This window comes from Phocoena sinus, chromosome 10, assembly GCF_008692025.1.
Source record: "Phocoena sinus isolate mPhoSin1 chromosome 10, mPhoSin1.pri, whole genome shotgun sequence".
NCBI classification, from domain to species: Eukaryota; Metazoa; Chordata; class Mammalia; order Artiodactyla; family Phocoenidae; genus Phocoena; species Phocoena sinus.
In genome coordinates this window covers 20,461,899-20,482,127 of record NC_045772.1, presented here as the reverse complement: position 1 = coordinate 20,482,127, position 20,229 = coordinate 20,461,899, and the positions used below count along the sequence as shown (strand labels likewise).

At 36.0% G+C, this 20,229-nt stretch overlaps 1 protein-coding gene across 1 annotated transcript in view; it reads left to right on the top strand.

Moving 5' to 3' along the window:
- Window positions 1–20,229, top strand: part of UTP20 (UTP20 small subunit processome component) — a 96,963-nt gene that overhangs the window by 60,618 nt on the left and 16,116 nt on the right. Inside the window, exons 31-45 of the mRNA XM_032644495.1 lie at window positions 389–533; window positions 1,746–1,833; window positions 2,697–2,840; window positions 3,037–3,087; window positions 3,192–3,344; window positions 4,665–4,820; window positions 5,155–5,295; window positions 5,887–6,024; window positions 9,717–9,856; window positions 10,113–10,195; window positions 12,968–13,257; window positions 14,479–14,618; window positions 14,832–14,988; window positions 18,204–18,302; window positions 19,049–19,216. Of these exons, the coding sequence (XP_032500386.1) occupies window positions 389–533; window positions 1,746–1,833; window positions 2,697–2,840; window positions 3,037–3,087; window positions 3,192–3,344; window positions 4,665–4,820; window positions 5,155–5,295; window positions 5,887–6,024; window positions 9,717–9,856; window positions 10,113–10,195; window positions 12,968–13,257; window positions 14,479–14,618; window positions 14,832–14,988; window positions 18,204–18,302; window positions 19,049–19,216 (2,093 nt within the window). The remainder of the gene's footprint in view (window positions 1–388; window positions 534–1,745; window positions 1,834–2,696; window positions 2,841–3,036; window positions 3,088–3,191; window positions 3,345–4,664; window positions 4,821–5,154; window positions 5,296–5,886; window positions 6,025–9,716; window positions 9,857–10,112; window positions 10,196–12,967; window positions 13,258–14,478; window positions 14,619–14,831; window positions 14,989–18,203; window positions 18,303–19,048; window positions 19,217–20,229) is intronic.

Here is a 20,229-nt window from a genome sequence, read left to right as displayed (position 1 = left end):
AGGAATTAATACCAATTTATATAAGCTGAATTTTCTTTGCAGTAGGTAGAAATGCGGATTATTTACGCTCCAGAAAGCTCAACTATCCTTCAGGACATTATCAGATGATTTCCACTGTCATGTCTCTGAATTCTTACCATATTATCCTAACAGTTCTCTTACTACTACCCAAAATGGTTTAAATCCTCAAGGGTCTCATATAAAATTTTAATTTAGCTACTGATATAGATGTTTTGACTAAGAAGAAAGTTATTTAATATTTAGAGTTGAAATATATTAAATTTTCATGGTAATTGAGTGCTTTCCTTTTCTGTCATTAGGAAGATATTGTACAGTTAGCTTTTAAGAGCATAGTTACTTAAAATCAGTACATTTATCACTGTTTCAGAGTCTATCACGATAGGAGGACGATTAATTCTACCTCGTGTACCTGCAATTCTCCAGTATCTCAGCAAAACCACAATAAGTGCAGAAAAGGTGAAAAAGAAGAAGAATAGAGCACAAGTCAGTAAGGAACTGGGCATTCTTTCAAAGTAAGTGATACATTGGTCCTTAAAAGATAACATTACCACCTGTAGCTTTAATTTTTTTAATTATGCTTGGTTTTTCATTTGTTTTAACAAGGTAATAAGCTAAAAAAGTTTTCAGTATTTTAAATGTCCTTCATTTTTAAGTTAATGTAGAATTCTCTTTCTCTGCTGGAATAAACCTTTTATGACATCTGCCTTTATTTTATTATAAAAGATAACAGACTTTTCAAAATTCTAAGGTAGACTAATAGATTTGCCTGTTTATTAGCCTTTACGTATTTTGTTCAATTAAAATTTCGAGTTATGTGAGATCACATAGTTGTGATTTTTTTTTTAAGTGTGATTGATAAAAATAATTTAAAAGAGCAGGTTGCTGTATTTGTTCTTCTAAGAGTCAAGAAGATCTTGCAAGGGTTTTTAAAGATTTAAAGATTCTCTACATACTGCTAGACCTGGTAATATACAATTGTGATTTCTACAAAGTGCCTGGTTAGTGAATCTGAGTGCACAAAATGATTCTATCTTAAAATCTAAATTGTTACAGGACTTAGTTGTTGAAAGTTTATTTTTTCTGTTACTTTCAGCAACAATAAAAAAATGATATATTAGAATCTTCCAGGAACTTCTTTTAAATGTTTTATTTATACTAGTGTATTTCTAAGTTTTGCAGAACGGGAAGCCATGGGAAATATACTTACTAAATTTTATCATAGGCTACGTGATAGTGAGAAGATGATGAGTGATTAGGCACCAGAAAGACTAGGCTTGAAAGACCTGCTCTGTGACATCAACTTCTCTGAGCCACAGTTTTCTCTGGGCAAAGTGGGGTTAATAATGCCTACATTATAGGGCTGTTTTGGGAGTTATATGGAAATGTGTATAAAACCTAAAACAAGTCTTAGCACCTAAAATGTTGTTTCCTTGCGAAATAAGTAATTATCAATTACTAATTATAGGATTGGAGTTTACTATAACCCACCTACACAATCAGATATTACAAAAGCAATAGAATAGTAGCCACCAACCTGAAGTTGGAGGGAAATAAGAGTGGGCACTGCTAAATAACTGAGTTAAGCTTTTTACACATACACACATACTTAAAAGCCACCTGGGTCTTTCATCACTGATTTTTTTTACAAAAAGTTTAACTTCTTGGAGAAATACTCTTAACTTATATAGCTTCCTTACATATTCCATTTTTTTTTCCTTCTCCAGGATCAGCAAGTTTATGAAAGAAAAAGAACAAAGTTCTCTGCTCATTACACTGCTCCTGCCTTTCCTCCACCGTGGCAGTATTGCTCAGGCATGAATTCACAGCACATTTATTTGTCTTTGAAGTGGCACTTTATTTTTAGGTTTATTTGTAAACAATAATTTTATTGGTTAGATTCTGTGATGTATTTATCCCAGAGTATTTGTGAAAAGACTTCATACAGAAACATAAAATTGAAAACAGAGGAGAAAACTGGGGACAGAAAGAGGAATGGGGGCAGGCGAGAAGGTGGAGACCTCATCATCTACCATTACAGTAAAAGTCTCAAACCCTTTATTTTCCTTTGTTTAGCTTCTAATCCATTTCAGGATTTTTTGCCCTCTCTGACTTTGATCAATAACAAATCTGCAACCTGAGACACGCATTGATCTTAAATATGGTGACAGTGGCAAACTGAAAAGTCACTGTTTTAATATTCAGGCATAGTTTAGAGTTTCTGATGTGATTTTCAAACCATAGTTCAGTCTTGATTAAAAGAGTCTTCCCATTTTGCACACTCATTTATAAGGCCTTAGGAGTTATACTGAATGACTCCTACTCTATAGTAATTCAGTTTAGAAGACCACAGATTTGTGAACAACCAGAAGTGTGTATTTTTCCTCAGCAAGTTCATTTTTCTTGGCTCTTTAACTAGAAAATAGAAGAAATTATTTTTTAAAACCATGCATATTTCCTATTAGAATTAAAGGAAGAAACTGTTCATGGACACTATTATAGGTTTTTCATTAAGTTAAAATGCTAAGAACTTTTAAAAGACTATGAAATAACTTTTCTAAGTACTACTACTTTTACTTCTTATTTATACTTGTTTTCTGTGCTGTAATATATTAAAGCCAATTTGACCAGTTTTATAAATTACTGAAATATGATTTCTCTCAATATTTTTTCTTAAGGATACAGAGGTTGATATTCTGGTGACAGTACAAAACCTGTTGAAACATTGTCTGGAGCCTACGAGCTTCCTCAAGCCTCTAGCAAAACTCTTCTCAGTTATTAAGAACAAGTTGTCAAGACAGTTGCTTTGTACAGTTTTCCAGGTCTGTAATATTCATTTTTACCCCAAAATCACCCCTTTTTCAAAAGATAGCTATGAAGTGGAATGCATATTAGCAGCTTGCTTGGTGCTGATACGATGTTTCCATATATATTTGAGTGTGGCAGGGAGTCAAAGGGAGGCAGGCAGACAAGTTAAGGTTTTATTCACTAATCATATATTGCCTTCATTCCTTTTAGACTCTTTCTGATTTTGATAGTGGATTAAAATACATTACTGATGTTGTCAAGGTAAGAAAGAAAATCTTACGTTTCTTTTGCTTCCAAAGTATTATTATCCCTTATTTAAGATTTATATACCTTCATTTATATGGTTTCAATGGCATTTCTTGTAGCTTAACGCCTTTGATCAAAGACATCTTGATGATATCAACTTTGATGTTCGCTTCTCAGCGTTCCAGACCATCACCTCTTATATTAAAGAGATGCAAACTGTGGACGTTAACTACCTAATTCCTGTTATGCATAATTGTTTCTATAACATGGAGGTAGGTTTTTATAGCAAAAATTTATGAAATTTTTAAATTGTTTTGATAATACGACTAAATGACCTAATTTCTTAATTTGGTTTGGAGGGGGATGGGATTTTTAATATAAAATTTCTTTTAGTTGTAGAATATTTTATTCGGCAAAGACCGTGCTGTTATGCTCATGATTTGAAAGGCAGATATTTTGAATAAAATAATATATGTGGAAGCACTGTGAAAAGTCGAAAAGCTATGTATTAGAATAGGAAAATCCACAGAGACAGAAAGTAAATGAGTGGTTACCAGGAGCTGTGAGGGGCGGGAGGAACGGAGAGAGTGACTTCTAATGGGTTTCCTTTGGGGGTGATGAAAATGTTCTGAAATTAGATAGTGGTGACGGTTGTAAAGCCTTCTGAATATACTGAAAACCATTGAATTGTACAATAAAAGGGTGAATTTCATAGTGTGTCAGTTAAATATCAATTTTTTAAGTTATGTAACTATATTATTTAACAGCTTGCCCTCTTTTATTGATATAGTAGAAATAAAAGGGGTTTGCAACTATATTAAGTGCCATGTTGCTAAAATGACTTAAAACTCAAAAATGTGGAAAATGAAACCCTTGGTTCATAGTTAACTATGTAGTGACATCAGTAATCTTTTTGTGGCATTTTATAGTTGTTCATCTGATATTAAGGATTAAGTAATATAGGAAAAAGTAATCTCCTCATTTGGGCTCATTCTTCATATATCTTATCAAATTTCAACATGAGGGAACCTGAATCAATGCCTGGTTGGCTGAGTTGGGAATACTTTCTCTACACTCACAACCTACATTCCTTAAACCAGGAACTCTGAAGCAGCTAACCAGAATTATACCAGCCAACTGTGTCATTGTAAGTGATCACCTGATTCTGAATATTGAAAACTGGCTTTAGTGAACCTTTTGTTCTGTTTGCTTTGAGAAATAAAGCTAATTAAAAAACACATCTCTACATCAACTATACTTCAATAAAAAATGAAAAAAAGAAAAAAAATCCATGACAGATAAAATACCAAATTTCTAAATAAAGGCAAAATCAGTAATAAAAAAATAGTACCTCTCATAGTATTTTCTGAAATTACTGACACTTCTCAGTAAGCCTGACTTTTCAGTCACTTACTGTATTCCTCACAACCCTATGTTCGGTTCTTCCTTAAGTATGAAGTACCTGTGGGACATTTCTTAGTAGAGAGTTTTATACAGAACAGTGGCTAAATATTATAAACTCTTTCATTGGGAAATAATATTCAATATTATAGTTATTATACAGAATAATTTGGGTTTTTTCCTGTGTCCAGTTAGGAGACATGTCTTTAAGTGATAATGCAAGCATGTGCTTGATGAATATCATCAAAAAGCTTGCTGCTTTGAATGTCACAGAGAAAGAATATAGAGAAATCATTCATCGTTCACTCCTGGAGAAACTGAGGAAAGGATTGAAGAGCCAGACAGAGGTATTGGGGTTTGCAATTAAGTACTACTATCTGTGGGTTTTGTTTTTGTTTTTGTTTTTCCCTACTTCTGCTATAGTTGTGTAGAAAAGCAGTCAGGCTTAGTACACTTAATTAAAATACTTGATTGTATAAATATTCAGCAAACTTTTAACAGGGGAGTAGGAACGGAGAAGAGGGCTGTCACTTCTGATTTTATACAGCTTGTTGTTTCAGTGGGGATGTTTTACTTTTTAAAAAATTGTAATGACTTTTTCGGTGTTTCTTTGTATTACCTAAGAAGCAAATTCTTTTTAAAATTAAAAAAAAAATTTTTTTCTCAACTCCATGTTTGCAGAGTATTCAACAAGATTATACCACGCTGCTTTCCTGTTTAATTCAAACCTTTCCAGATCAACCAGAATTTAAAGACTTGGTACAGCTAACTGATTGCCATGATCCAGAAATGGACTTCTTTGAGAATATGAAGCACATTCAGGTAGAAGACAATTCTGCTTTCTTTTTCTTGTCTATAAACAAGTGTTTCAAACCGTTCTGTCTCATTTAAAAAGATATATTTTAGGGAATTCCCCGGCTGTCCGGTGGTTAGGACTCCACCCTTTCACTGCCAAGGGCTGGAGTTCAGTCCCTGGTCGGGGATCTAAGACTCCACAAGCCGCACAGTACGGCCAGAAAAAAAAAAGGAAAAGGAAAAAAAAGAAAAAGATATATTTTAATTTTCCAAAAAGTTCTGAGCTTCTCATTCCTTGGTCTTTGTGATCATCAAATTTGCATAGGAGATGATTGTTTCCTGGGGTCTGATTTCCTCAGTGGTATCAGAAACCACAATAATAGTGTCACCTTTCCCTGCCATTTCCTAAGAAGGTTAAATGCTCTAGGATCCATTGGTAAAGAAATACTATGGATTATGTCTCTGAAAGCAAATCAAGGCACAAGTGTTTGCTCATGTAACACATGGACTATATTTCACTCTTTTAGTCTTTTCATGGAAGAGGAACATGATACTGAAATGGAGCTGGTTGTAGGTGAGATTATTCAGTGACTAATTCATATTTTATCTGACTCGTAGATCCACAGAAGAGCAAGAGCCTTGAAGAAATTGGCAAAACAACTAATGGAAGGCAAAATTGTGCTGTCTTCTAAATCTCTTCAGAATTACATCATGCCTTATGCCATGGCTCCAATTTTTGATGAGAAAATGATCAAGGTAGGGCATTAGATCTAGAAACCAGTAAGCTTCTCCTTGTACCATGACACACTTTTCCAAACCGTAGATGGGGTTGGTGGCATCCATACTGATGTTGACACCATAATTACAGTCCTAGAATAGTTCTAAAGCCCTTAAAATTGTGCCTGGCACTTGCTCTAAATATGGTGGCTATTTTTAGCTCACAAAGGCCAACCACAAAATGTTTCCTCACTTAGAAATGATCACATTACTAAGATGGCATACTATTATTTTTGTATCATAGGCCTTAATTCTCTTTGTTTTCCCAAATGGCTCATAAGAAATGAACTAAAACAACAGCTGCCTTTTCTTTAGCTCTATACCAGGTACAGACACAATACTAAGTACTTTAATATGTAATCTGATTTAATCCTCACAACAACTCAACCCTATGGGGTAGGGACTGTTATCATTGTTTTATAGGGGAGTAAACTGAGAATATGTGAGGTTATAGAACTTTCTCAAAAACATAGAGTCAGAACTGGTATTTGAACTCAGAATGTCTTCACTTTTATGCCTCATGGTGCATAAGAACAGTGCCTGGCACATGGTAAAGACTTGATAAATATTTAAGTCTATCTGAGATAATATCAGGATTTGTGACTTGAATTTATACTGTTGACTATATGATCTTGTTCAAGGATAGGTTTCCTCTATTATTTCAGGATATTCAAAAAATTTTTAAGAATTTCTAAAGTGGATAAAAGAATGCATCCCTAAATTCCAGTTTGAAGAGCCAGTAAGCAGCTCAGAGTTAGATGGCAGTAAAATAGGAAAGAGGTGTAGATGAAAAAAATAAATTTTATTTAGCTTTAATTGGTATTGTTATGGTATACCTTTCTACAGTCTTTTATCTTTAGCCTATTTGTTATTTTACTTTTAAAGTTGGTTTCTTGTAGGTAGCATATAGCTGAATCTTGCTTTTTTTAATCCAATCTGACAGTTTCTGCCTTTTAATTGGTTTTAGACCATTTGCATTTAATATGATTATTAATATGGTTGGGTTTAAATCTATGGTCTTGTTATTTATTTTGCATTTGTTCTGTTTTTTTCCTCTTTCCTCCTTTTCTTCTTCTATTGGATTAATTGGATATCCTTTAATGATTTTATTTTATCTGTTGGCTTATTAGTTATCTTTGTACTATTTTTTTTTGTAAGTTTTACCTGTATGTTAGTTTTAAACCACACAATACACTGTTGTTGTTTTGGCTTCAAACCATCAATTATCTTTTAAAGAGATCCTTAAAACTAAAGAAAAGATCTTTTGTATTTGCTTCCATATTATATCAGTAATTTCCAGTGCTCTTCATTCCTTTGTGTAGATGCAAATACTCATCCTGTATCATTTTACTTTTGACAGGAAGACTTTCTTTAAATTTTTTGTAGTGCAGGTCTACTGGTAATGGATTCCTTCAGCTTTTGTTTGTCCTTTCTCATCTTTGTTTTTGAAAGACAATGTTTCTAGGTATAGAATTCTAATTTCTCAGGTTTTGAGGTTTTTCCCAGTACTTTAAAGATATACTCTACTGATTTCTGGTTTATATTGTCTCTAAAGGAAGTCATTCTTTGTTCCTCTGAGTGGAATATATCTTTTTTTTTTCCTGGCTAGCTTTAAAATTTTCTCTTTATCACTGATTTTAAGCCATTAAATTATGATGTGCTTGTGCTTGGGGTTTGTTGAGCTTCTTGGATCTATAGATTTATAGTGTTTGTCAAACTTTGAAATTTTGGACCATTACTTCTTCAAAGATATTTTTGATTCCCGTTCTTGACTTTGGAGATTCCATTGTATTCCATTCCAAGTTGTCCCATAACTCACTAACACTCTTGTTTTTTTTTAAATAGTCTTTCTTTTTTCCCTTCTGCGTTTCATTTTGTTTCATTTTTCTATTACCATGTCTTCAACTTCACTAATCTTTTCTTCTGCTCTGTCTAATCTACTGTTAATCCCATCCAGTGTATCTTTCCTCAGAATTGTTTTTTCCATCTCTAAAAGTTCAATTTGGGCCTTTTTCTTACATGTCTCTCCTTAATATGCCCATGCTTTCCTTTCCCTTCTTGATCGAATGGAATATATCAATAATTATGTCAGTTGTTTTAATATCTGTGTCTACTATTAAGTCTGTATCATCTGTGTCATTTCTGTGTCCATTTCGATGGGTTGATTTTTCTTCTCATTAGAGTTATTTTCTGCTTCTTTGTATGCCTTGTAGCTCTCTTTCAGATGCCAGACATTGTGAATGTGACTTTGCTGGGTGCTGGATGTTTTTGTATTTAAGTGTTCCTGAGAATTTTTTTCAGATGCAGTTGGGCTACTTGTGAGTAGTCTGGTCCTTTTTCTTTTTTAAATTATTTATTTATTTATTTATTTTTGGCTGTGTTGGGTCTTCGTTGCTGCACGTGGTCTTTCTCTAGTTGTGGTGAGCAGGGGCTACTCTTCGTTGCGGTGCACTGGCTTATGATTACGGTGGCTTCTCTTGTTGCGGAGTATGGGCTCTAGGCAAGCGGGCCTCAGTAGTTGTGGCATGTGGGCTCAGTAGTTGTGGCTCACCGGCTCTAGAGCACAGGCTCAGTAGTTGTGGTGCACAGGCTTAGTTGCTCCACGGCATGTGGGATCTTCCCAGACCAGGACTCGAACCCATGTCCCCTGCATTGGCAGGCAGATTCTTACCCACTGTAAGAAGGGAAGTCCTGTCTGGTCCTTTTGAGGCTGGCTTTTAAGCTCTGTTAGGCACAAGCAGCCTTTAGTCTGGTGCTTATTTGAACCCACCACTGAGGCACTAACTTTCTGAGTACCTGAATACCTACTGCTTCATGTATCATGAGGTTTTTTACTCTGGCTGATAGGAACATGATCTGTTCTCATCCCTGTGTGGCCTTAGATGAGTGTTTCATCTTTTCCTTTTTGGTGGTTCTTTCCCTGTCTCCTCCTTCCTCGTGTGTACTGATCAGTTCTCAGCTGAAGCTTGAGGAGCTCTTTCTCTGGGCAGCTTTTCTCTGTGGAGCTCTCGTCTGTCTGGTTCTCTGCCCTGAGGACTCTAGCTCCACAGCCTCAATTCTGCCCCCTTAACTCAGGGAGACATGGAGCCCTTTTTGGATTTCTTCTCATGTGCTATGACCTGACAGTTATCCCCACACAATGAATTGGGGTAACTATACAGCTCATTTCATTTGTTTCCTTTCTCTCAGGAGTCACTGTCCTGCACTATTAGATGTGCAAAGTCTGAAAACTGTTTCATATATTTTTGTCTGCTTTTCTGGTTTAAGGTGTGAGGGTAAATCCAGCTCCTGTTCTCCATTGTGGTCTGAAAGAGCTATCTCTGTTGCATCGTACTTACGAATGCTCAGCGGTGCAATCTGTAGTTGATTCTGACATTTGTCAACTTTTACACATTGAATTTACTTCATTCAGTCTGTAGGCTTGAACCAATCAGGGAGGTCTGAGTGGAATAGAAAACAAAATGTGTTAATATCCTTTAATGGGAGGAAGATGTCATTCCTTTCATTGACAGCATCTTTTCCTAGAGCTCGGGGAAAACAATGGAGTATAGTTTGGGCGTTCTTTCCTTTCTATAATTGCTGATCACCTACTGTCTAAGCTTTTTAATGCACCAAGTTAGCTGTGTAGTTTATTTGCAAATACTTACTGATGCTCTTGATTTGTTTTACAGCATGAAAATATAACCATTGCTGCCACAGAGGTTATTGGAGCTATTTGCAAACATCTCTCTTGGTCGGCATATATATATTACTTGAAACATTTCATTCATGTCTTACAGGCGGGACAGATCAATCAAAAGTTGGGTGTCAGGTATGGGCAAACTGCTTATTTTTGTTTTGTTGTTAAAATGTAAATTTTGGATTATTTTCTGAAACAAGCTTTGTACAATCTCAGTTTACTTTTACCTTGTATCAATGAGGTGATACTAAGACTTGTTAAACTGAAAAAATACCTAAGACTGGTAAAAATAATTTTAATGTTCATAAGTCTTTAACTTTCCTCTCTTTTTAATAGTCAAGTGATATTATTAATCAAATGAACATTTCTGTGAAAATTTTTTTAACAGTTTGCTAGTGATAGTGTTAGAAGCATTCCACTTTGACCACAAAACTCTGGAAGAACAAATGAGAAAACTTCAGAGGGAAGAGAGTAAGTTTTTTAAACTTTCTTAAACTAGATGTCCTTCCTGTCCTTGGATACTTTATGATCATGAATTAAAGATAGCAAAATTCAGTTTACTCCCTTTTCCTGCTCTTGTAGCAGTGACCAGTGACCAGTGAATGAGTCAGGAGGAGGTTAAAATGAATGGTTTGAGTATTTTTGTAAAAAACTTATTTAACAGTAGAGAAGTCCAGACTAAATTGTATGGGTGAAAAAATCTGACCTGTAGATTATTTACACAGAAATTCAATTATATCACCTTAATGTGTAGAAAGAACGTTAAGCAGTGAATGCAAAGAAAGTCTAAGAATTAAAAATTAGAGCACAGTTAATGAAATATAAAGTAGATACAACAGAAAGGATCATCAAAAATAAAAATCAGTCTTTGAAAAGATCATAAATTGGCAAACCTCTGACAAGATTGACCAATGACAATAGAAGGCATAATAAATATTAGGAATTTTAAAAGATCACAGTTAAATGAAAAAGGTAAAATAACATTGTGATCTTTGCACTTATAAATTTGAATACTTGGGTGAAATGTTCAAATTCTTAGAAAAATAAAATACAAAAACTGACTTTAGAAGAAATAGGAAATCTGAATAGATCTCTAATGATTAAAGAAATGGAATCTGTAGTTAAAAATTTTCTTCTGATGAAAATGCCAGGTCTAGACTGTTTTATAGGCAAGTTTTACAAACACTCAAGGAATAGATCATTTCAACCTTACATCAGCTATTTCAGGTGACTGAAAAAGAGGAAGCCCCCACTAACTCATGAAGTTGGTGATTGGTTAATGGAACTTACTTAACACATTAGCAAACAAAAAAATGTGATCATCTATATAGACACAGGGGGAACATATGATTAAATTCAATATCCGTTCATAATAAAAGCAATTATCAAACAAGGAATAGATAGAAATTTCCTTAACCTGTTAAAAGATGTGTTTTAAAAACCTAATGATGGGGGACTTCCCTGGTGGTCCAGTGGTAAAGAATCCACCTTCCAATGCAGGTTGCACAGGTTTGATCCCTGGTTGGGGAACTAGGATCTCACATGCCACAGGGCATCTAAGCCCACGTGCCACACCTACTGAGCTTGTGTGCCTCATCAAGAGAGCCCGTGTGCCACAAACTGCAGAGCCCACGTGCTCTGGAGCCCACGCCACAACTAGAGAGAGAAAAAAACCCACACACCACAACTAGAGAGAAGCCTGCACGCCACAACTAAAGATCCCGCGTGCCACAACTAAGACCTGATGCAGCCCTAGATAGATAGATAGATAACCAACCAAATAAATGATAGGACTTCCCTGGTGGTCCAGTGGTTAAGACTCCACGCTTCCACTGCAGGGGGCGCCAGTTCCATCCCTGGTCAAGGAACTAAGATCTTGCATGCTGTGTGGCGTGGCCAAAAATTAAAAAAAAAAAAAAAAAAATGCCTAATGAAACATCATACTCAATGGTAAAACATTAAAAGCCTTTGCTTTAAAACCAGATGAGGTAAAGATACCTACTACTACTGCTTATATTGAACACCAGACTCTAAAGGATTTAGCCATCACAGGAAAATAAGGAAAAGAATAAACACTTAAGTAGGCCAAGGTATTTATTCTAATTGTTTTGGCTAAAGACATTGAAATATCTTGGCCCTTAGTTTGCATTACTGCAGTGTTCCTACTCAAAATTTTCTAATTCTTTGATTCATTATCAAATCACTCAAGAGCCACACTGATGAAGAGAAAAACTGTTTTGAATTTGTAGAAACCATTTGTGTTTTAAATAATTAATGTACTAAAGCCCCTTAGTTTATCTTCAGTCAATTGAATCTGCATTTTGAAATTTTGCATAAACAGAAACATTAACAAATTAAAATATTAATTCACTTCACTGTTTTCTTTTTAGGTATGAATGGAGTTTGAAACAGTTAGTGAGCATCTACTGTGAAATGTGCTTTTATAGACATTATCTCATTTGTCCTCATAAGAACCTTACAAGAACCTTAGGTGTTAGTTACTGCATATTTTTGATACGAGAAATTGAGATTCAAGGGTAAAGTAACTTTCCCAAAGCTACACAGCCATTAAAAAAAATGAAGACTAATAGCTATCATTTTTTTGAAAGTCAATGAAGTGTCAGAAATATATTTTAGGCACAGTATAGGCTTTGTCACATTTAATCCTAACAATAGCCTTACAAGTAGGTGCCATCTACAGTTTACTGGTGAAGAATCCAAAGCCCATGAGGGTTAAGGTAATTGACTGTAGTCACATGGCTTGTTAGCAGAGCCAAGTCTGGACTTTTCTCTACAATACTGCCCAGGTTTCTTTAATAAATTGAATCCTATAATAAGGTACGTTTCTGCATGAGACTTGTTGGCTGCCATTAGGATTTTCATGTTCATGAATGTAGGTTTTTGCTTTTGGAAACCTCCAACCACAGTACTTTGGAAGCTTCCTGTGGTTAAGAGCCCTCCTCCCCCCAGCCTCTCCATGTGATCCCAAAGTACCCTGTACTTGCTTACTATTCCACACTTTTTTTTTATAATTATCAGTTTACTTGTCTCTATTCCTCATTAGGCTAACTGTAAGAAAATGAAGGACAGTAACACTCTCATTTACTGCTGTTTCCTCAGCCCTTATCTTGCCCTTACAGTCAGTGATATTTTTTATTAGATGTTAGTAGAAAAGACTACTTAACACAACTGTGTTGTTTCCTTATTTAATTTAAGGTGATTTTTGTTGTTTACTAAACATAGATACCATAGAAGAGATTGAGTTGCCAGAGCATGAAGCCATGGAATTAGAGCATATGGATGATGATGAGAAGGAAGATGGATGTAAGACTTTGTCAGACAAGAATGAAGAGCTAGAAAACCCTGACCCAGATGATTGTGAAGGGACAGCAGCTAAAGAATCCGAGTGTATCACGAAGTCCATCTCTTTCCTTCCTTGGAATAAGGAAGAATTGGAGAAAACAATTAAAAATATCCAAGGAACCATAACTGGGGACATCCTACCCAGGCTCCATAAATGTCTGGCATCTACGGTAATCATTCTGTTTGGGGCCCAGCAGGTCTGTGTGACCCTGTGGGGTGTCCGTGGGGCCCTGTCAGACTGAGGCTCTTAACTATGTGGATTGACATCAGCTTTTGGATTTTCTTTTATCTCTACATTTCACAGTTCACCTCCCTTCTCTTATCTCATCATCTTCAGGTTCATCTCGTACAGCTAAGGTAGTAATGTTTCTTCTTCATTATGATTTTGATACTGGTAGATATATGCTTTTCTATCTCCAAAGTAGATATTAAGATGACTCCCATTTCCAAAAAAGGTTATTAAAAATTAGAGTATGTTTCCCTTTTCTACTTCTTGGCCACTTCTCTGCTATTCAAAAATACATTTTTCAGTACTTCCCTGGCAGTCCAGTGGTTAAGACTCCATGCTTCCAGTGCAGGGGGCATGGGTTCGATCCCTGGTCGGGGAACTAAGATTCCCACATGCCACGCAGCATGACCAAAAAATTAAAAAAAGAAAAAAACGAAGAAAACAAAAGTACATCTTTTTCTTGTTTAATAGGGGTAACATTTTAGGAGTGCATTCTCATGAAGCCAGAGCCTTTCCTTCTCAGTGTAAAACTTGAGCTGGCAAACTGTGGCCCATGGGCTGAATCTAGCTTGCAGCCTGTTTTTGTAACTAAAGTTTTTTTGGAACACAGTTACACCCCATTCATTTACATATTGTCTAATTCTGCTTTTGCCTTACAGTAGCAAAATTGAGTAGCTTCAATAGTGGCCATAAAGTCAAAATTACTTACTATCTGACCCTTTACAGAAAGTTTTCCAACCCCTGATGTAAAATACCGACTTCATCATTTTGTATATTTGTAAATAAAGTTTATTTGAGGCACCATATTTTTTTATGTACCAACGATGTCACTTAAACACCGGAAAGTCCCAATTAACACAAATTTTATGTGACTTTTTAAATATTACACAACAGTCTTAACCCCACATCAGTGAATACTTGGTTTTATTTATTGATTGATTGGTTGATTGCTCCTTTGGAAAGAATATTCTTATTCATATTATTTTTATAATTTTTGGAGGGTTATCAAATTGCATAACTGAGTTTGTTTTTTAAGACATTAAATTTAGAAATGGATATAAGATATATCAAAAGAGCTTATCTTTCAACTGCAAGGTTGTAGTGTTGGTAGGTCCCTAACCCATTTACTTTTGTTTTAGTTTAACCTAAATTTTTCTTACAGACTAAAAGAGAAGAAGAACACAAACTCATAAAATCAAAGGTTGTGAATGATGAGGAAGTAGTTCGAGTTCCTTTAGCTTTTGCCATGGTTAAACTAATGCAGTCCCTTCCACAGGAAGTTATGGAAGCTAATCTGCCAAGGTATGTTGTGTGACACATCAGAAAAGTTCAGTGAAACTCAAAAATTGGTTCTATCTTCTCTTTTGTCAGGAAGAGAAGTACTGTCACAATTTGCTGTAATTTAGAATCCTAATTGGCATAGTTTGGGTTATGAGTGATTCAGAAACTAAAGGATATTTATATTTTTATTTGGTTCTGTTAATTTAATTAGTCAATTAATTTCTCATCTTCTAGTATTTTGCTGAAAGTGTGTGCCCTCCTCAAGAACAGAGCACAGGAAATCAGAGACATTGCTCGCAGCACTCTCGCAAAAATAATAGAGGATCTGGGTGTGCATTACCTACAATATATTTTAAAAGAATTACAGACTACCCTTGTGCGTGGCTATCAGGTAAATTGCATCATGTACTTTATATTCAAATTGGGTTGGGGTTCAAATTGGATTTATAGTTGCACTGTAAACACTAAGTCATGATACTTTGGGTCTACCTTTTGTAAAGTTGATCTACTGAGAGAACAAGCAAGCATATTTAAAATTTTTTAATCAGTATTTTTAAAAATCTGTTTTTTAAGAAACCCTTATATTTAATTTCTTAAAAGATCCTAATAGACCTGCATTTCATAACCTGTGTTTTTCTCTCAAATCACTTGATGTCAAGTTTTGTATTCTCTGAGTTCTTAATAAAATTCTTACTGAATGTATATTGAACGTATAGCCACACATGTGAACAATAAAGAACATAGACATTTGTTTAAGAGTTGAAATGTATGACATGTCATAAAATTAATAAGAACACCAGGTGGAATACAAAGCTCTTTGAGTAGTTACCTGGCAGTCTTGCTACTCCAAATGTGGGCCCCGGACAGGTGGCGTCAGCAGCACCTGACCTACAGGATCTGCATCTTAATAAGATCCCTGAGCGATCTAAAGTTTGAGGAACACTGCAACTTGTTTTTCTCAAGTACCCCGCCAAGACTTCTGGTAGTTAGCTTGACCTTCCAAGTCCTAATTTGTTCATAGGTAGGTTCCCATTCTATAAGTTATAAGTAACACACTAAAAATATCAGTATTCATTGTCACTCTCTCTCTTTGTGTAGTGTTTTAGTGGTTGCTCCAGGTTACCATATCCATACTTAATTTTTAATAATCTATTTAGAATCAGTATTTTACCACTTCAAGTGGAATGTAAAAACCTTATTACCCTATAGATCCCTTCACCCTTCCTTTGTTTAAAAGTTGTTTATGTATTACTTTGCTGAAAACTTGTATGTTGAAAACTTACCAAGCGGCGTTAGAGTTTTTGCTTTTAATCCTCAGATATGCCCAGATATTTATCATTTCTACTGCTGTTCCTTCATTTCTGAATTTCCAGATTTCTTCCTGGTGTCATTTCCCTTTGGTCTAGGCAAGCTCATAGAGCAAGTATGGTGGCAACGGATGCTCTTCGTTTTCCTTCGCCTGTGAATGTCTTTGTTTCACCTTCATTCCTGAAGGATGTTGTCACTGGATATATACTTTTGCATTGACAGTTATTTCTTTTCTTTCAGCACTGTAAAATTGTCACGCGACTTCCTCCGGCCTTTCTGATGAATAATTCAATTATTCTTCCCCTCTAAGTAATGCATTATTTTTCTCTGGCAGCTTTAAAGACTTTGTCTTTATTTTTCAGCAGTTAGATTATGAATGTGGATTTCTTTGGGTTTACCCTGTTTGAGGTTTATTGAGCTTCTCAAGCACATTGGGGAGTTTTCAGCCATTATTTCCTCAAATACTTTTTCTGCACTGCACTCTTTCTCCTCTCCTGGGACTCCTGTTTGACTTTTTTGGGGGGTCCCATCCATCCCTGAGGCTCCATTTTAATTTTCTTTTTCAGTCTCCTTCCTTTCTGTTTGGATAGCATAATTTCTATTGATTAATCTTCAAGTTCACTGACCCCTTCCTCTTTAACCTCCATCCTACTATTGGACCCATCTAGTAAATTTTCTTATTTCAGTTATTGGTCTGTTTGGTTTTTTTCAGTTGTAAAGTTTCCATTTAGTCCCTTATATCTTCTGATTCTTTGCTAACACATTATTTTTCCACTTATTTCACACCTCCAGCTGGAAAGCTGGGGCTTTATTTCTCCCACTTTGCCATGTACTTCCCACAGCTGTACCCACACAGAGGCTAAGTGGTGGCAAGACAGAGAAGGAGAAAAGCAGCTAGTTGGCCCATCCTCTCAGAACTGCAGTCCCAATGGGAAAGGAAGGTCTCCCAGCAGAGTTGTGGCTGCTGCAGTCCCCACGTCTATAACTGTATAGAAAACAGGGGTAAACACACTGAGAGTTTGGTGGTACTTGCACTCTGGTGTTCTTCCCCAGTTGCAGCTCTGTGCATCCTGTCTGGGGCTTATAGCTGCACTCAGTGGGAGAGACAGGATAGAGTGTGCTTTCTCCATCTCACCTGGAACCGGAGCCCCTGTCAGTGTCCGTGTTTGTTCTTTCAACCAGCCTGTAATTCTTGGCTATTTGTGTGAGGTGCTCCTGGGCACTGAGCATACCAGGATGAATATAGCACAGCTGTCTCTGAGGGTTCATTCGCACATTTAATTGAGCGCCTGAGGTGTTTAAACGAGTAGCCCATTTTTCTTTAACCACCTGTTCTTCCAGTCTGTCTCATTATTCGTTAAAGTAAGTAAAATAAGGATGAGAGAACAGCAGTTTGGGTATTAGTATTAATCATGTAGACAGAACCAAAATTGTACTCTTCGAGTTTCATTCTTCACCCCCCCCAAAGGATTTTTAAAAATTATATAAAGTCCTCAGCAAATATTTTATATATGTAAAAGTATTTAAAGATCATAAGTAGGTACATGTGAAATTATGCCTTTAAAATCCAATCTGTATATTGACAGCCAGGTGTATTTTCTTAGTGTATGATCATTATCTGATGTTTACCTTGATAATTTACAGCACCGGAAGCAGTATACAGAATACACCCTTTTGTGGACTCTGTATACTCTGGCATCATCTCGTTTCAAATCCTGACTCCACCGTTTCCTATTCATGTAACCTTGGGCAAGTTTGATTGACCTTTTTGTGCCTCAGCTTCTTCATCTGAAAATGCTGATAATGTAGCACCTATGCCATAGATAGAGTGGGTGAGGATTAAATGATTCAGTACATGTGGGGTATTAATACAGTGCCTAGCCCACAGTAAGCTCTGAGGAATGTTAGCTGTGATCACTGTGAAGGGCAAAAACTTGTTTCCTTCATAACACCTTTTGTACCAGGTTTGACTGCATTCAACGTTGGCAGGCTCCATAATTCACAGGTTGGTTTTTAAAAGTTCAAGACTTGTGCTCTTCTTTATAAATCATTGGCCTGATTTAGTCACAATGATAGAACCTAAGCATGGTGATATGTTTCTGAGCATCTTTTCTACAAAGGGACCATCTGGTTAAAGGACTTTAGGCAGTGATATAAGTATGTGTCATTTGTCAAAGCTTCTCCCTGCAATAATTACAGATATATAATCTGAGTGCACACCTGCCGTACTTCTAAATCTTGTTTTTTCTGCTGTGGTGTTCTTAGCCATCCATATTCTTATTATACATTTCGTTTTAGGTCCATGTGCTAACTTTCACTGTTTACATGTTGCTGCAAGGCCTCACCAACAAGCTGCAAGTTGGGAATTTGGACTCTTGTTTGGATATAATGATTGAGGTAAGATTTAGAGAAAGGAATTCTAATTTTTTTAATAGGTCAAAGAACACAAATCAGTTCACAAAATCAGAAATAATAGCCTATAAATATGAAAGTAATGTACTATCTACTATCTCATCTCTTAGGCTAGCAGAGGTTTAAAAAGTTGAGACTTAAGTGATGTGAGATGGGCACTCTGCTGTTGCTAGCAGGTCTCGAGCTGGTAAAATCAGAGGTGTGGTCTGGAGTTTGTACAAAAGTATATTCATTAGAGCTTTATTTAGAATAGTGAAAAATTAATAACAATTTAAAATCAGATAATATGATAATTTTGGGGGTAGGATTAGAAAGACATTAAATTTGGCACACCATCGTTTGTTTATTCATTAAAAATGTAGACACTACATTTTTAATTAAATGCATTACTTTTGATAATTAAGTTACAAATATGAGAATTTCTTAAAGAGGAATTAAGCTACTCTTTGATAATATCAAAGAAGTGCCTGTTTATATATTATACAATTATGTATGTAAATCTACCTGGTATTTTTCTTTTGTTTTCCATTGGTGTAAACCTTGAAGTGTTTCTGTATTTGTTTTTTAGTAATTGGTCCCTAAACTACATTGAAAAAAGTGAAATCTAATAGAAATTCCTATTGTCTAATTTTAATCCTTGACTTGGACATAGCACGCATTTTCAAAGACTGCTTATGTTGGCATAAGTTGCTGAGTGCACATAATTGCCATTGGCTTTTTTTCTTTTAAAGATTTTTAACCATGAGTTGTTTGGTGCCATTGCTGAAGAAAAGGAAGTAAAGCAGATCCTCTCCAAGGTCATGGAGGCACGAAGAAGCAAGAGTTATGAGTCTTATGAAATCTTGGGCAAGTTTGTAGGAAAAGATCAAGTTACAAAACTTATCCTTCCACTAAAAGAGGTAAGGACTTGAATGTAATGAAGGGGATCCCCACCTTACGGTACCATGAGTTCTTGAAAAGAGCCTTGAGCATCATGATCTGCTTTGGTGCTAAGGGCACCAGTACCACGTGGCTGGCAGCTCAGTGGATTCTGGTTCCGCTGATTCTGATTCTTGGATTCTGATCCAAGAATCAGAGTCCCTGATATAAACCATGAGATGCAAAAGGAAAGGCGACAGGAACTGAACCACAGGTGAATTATTGAGCTTGGTCCCGTCAGCAGCTAAGAACATAGCCTTTGGAGTCAGACTGCTGCTCCCAGATTGCCAGGAGGAAGAGAATTGGCATTTATTGAACAGATACCCATGTTCTTAGCACTGTGCTTCATTATCTCTTCTAATCTGCACAACTGTCCCCTGAGATTGACAGTACCTCCGTCTTACAGATGAGAAAATTCAGGCTTAGAAAGATAGAAAGGAACATGGCTAAGGAGAAAAGTCAGGATTTAATTCCAGATCTTTCTGATCCAAATCTCACACTCTTTCCACCATTTTCATTCTGCCTTTCCTGTTGGGCAGGGACTGTCATTTACCTACCTTCATAGTGTTCTCTGTGCTAATTCCACATGTTTGATGCTAGATTAACTCCCTAATTGTTCCTAGAATGCATTTAGCTTATCTGAGCCTGATCTAAGAATGTTAGATATGTTTTGAGGATGAAAAGGAGTTGACAAAGCACACTTATTTTCCATGTAAATTATCAAGTCCCTCCAAGGTAATCAAAGTTACTAATCCATGTCCTGTGCAGGGGAATAGCTATGACATGCTGAGGGTTGTACTGGGGTTGATGGTGCTGGGGTCCCATTAAGTTCCTCTGATTTGGCCCAATAACTAATGTACAACCCTGAGGCCTGGCCGTCACACCACTTCCTTAGCATGGTTTCCTGTGAGTAATGACTGCATTTTGTTGATGTTGTGTTATGTGTACATGCTTGCCTATAAACCACCCCATTTAATGCACTTGGAAGGCTGAC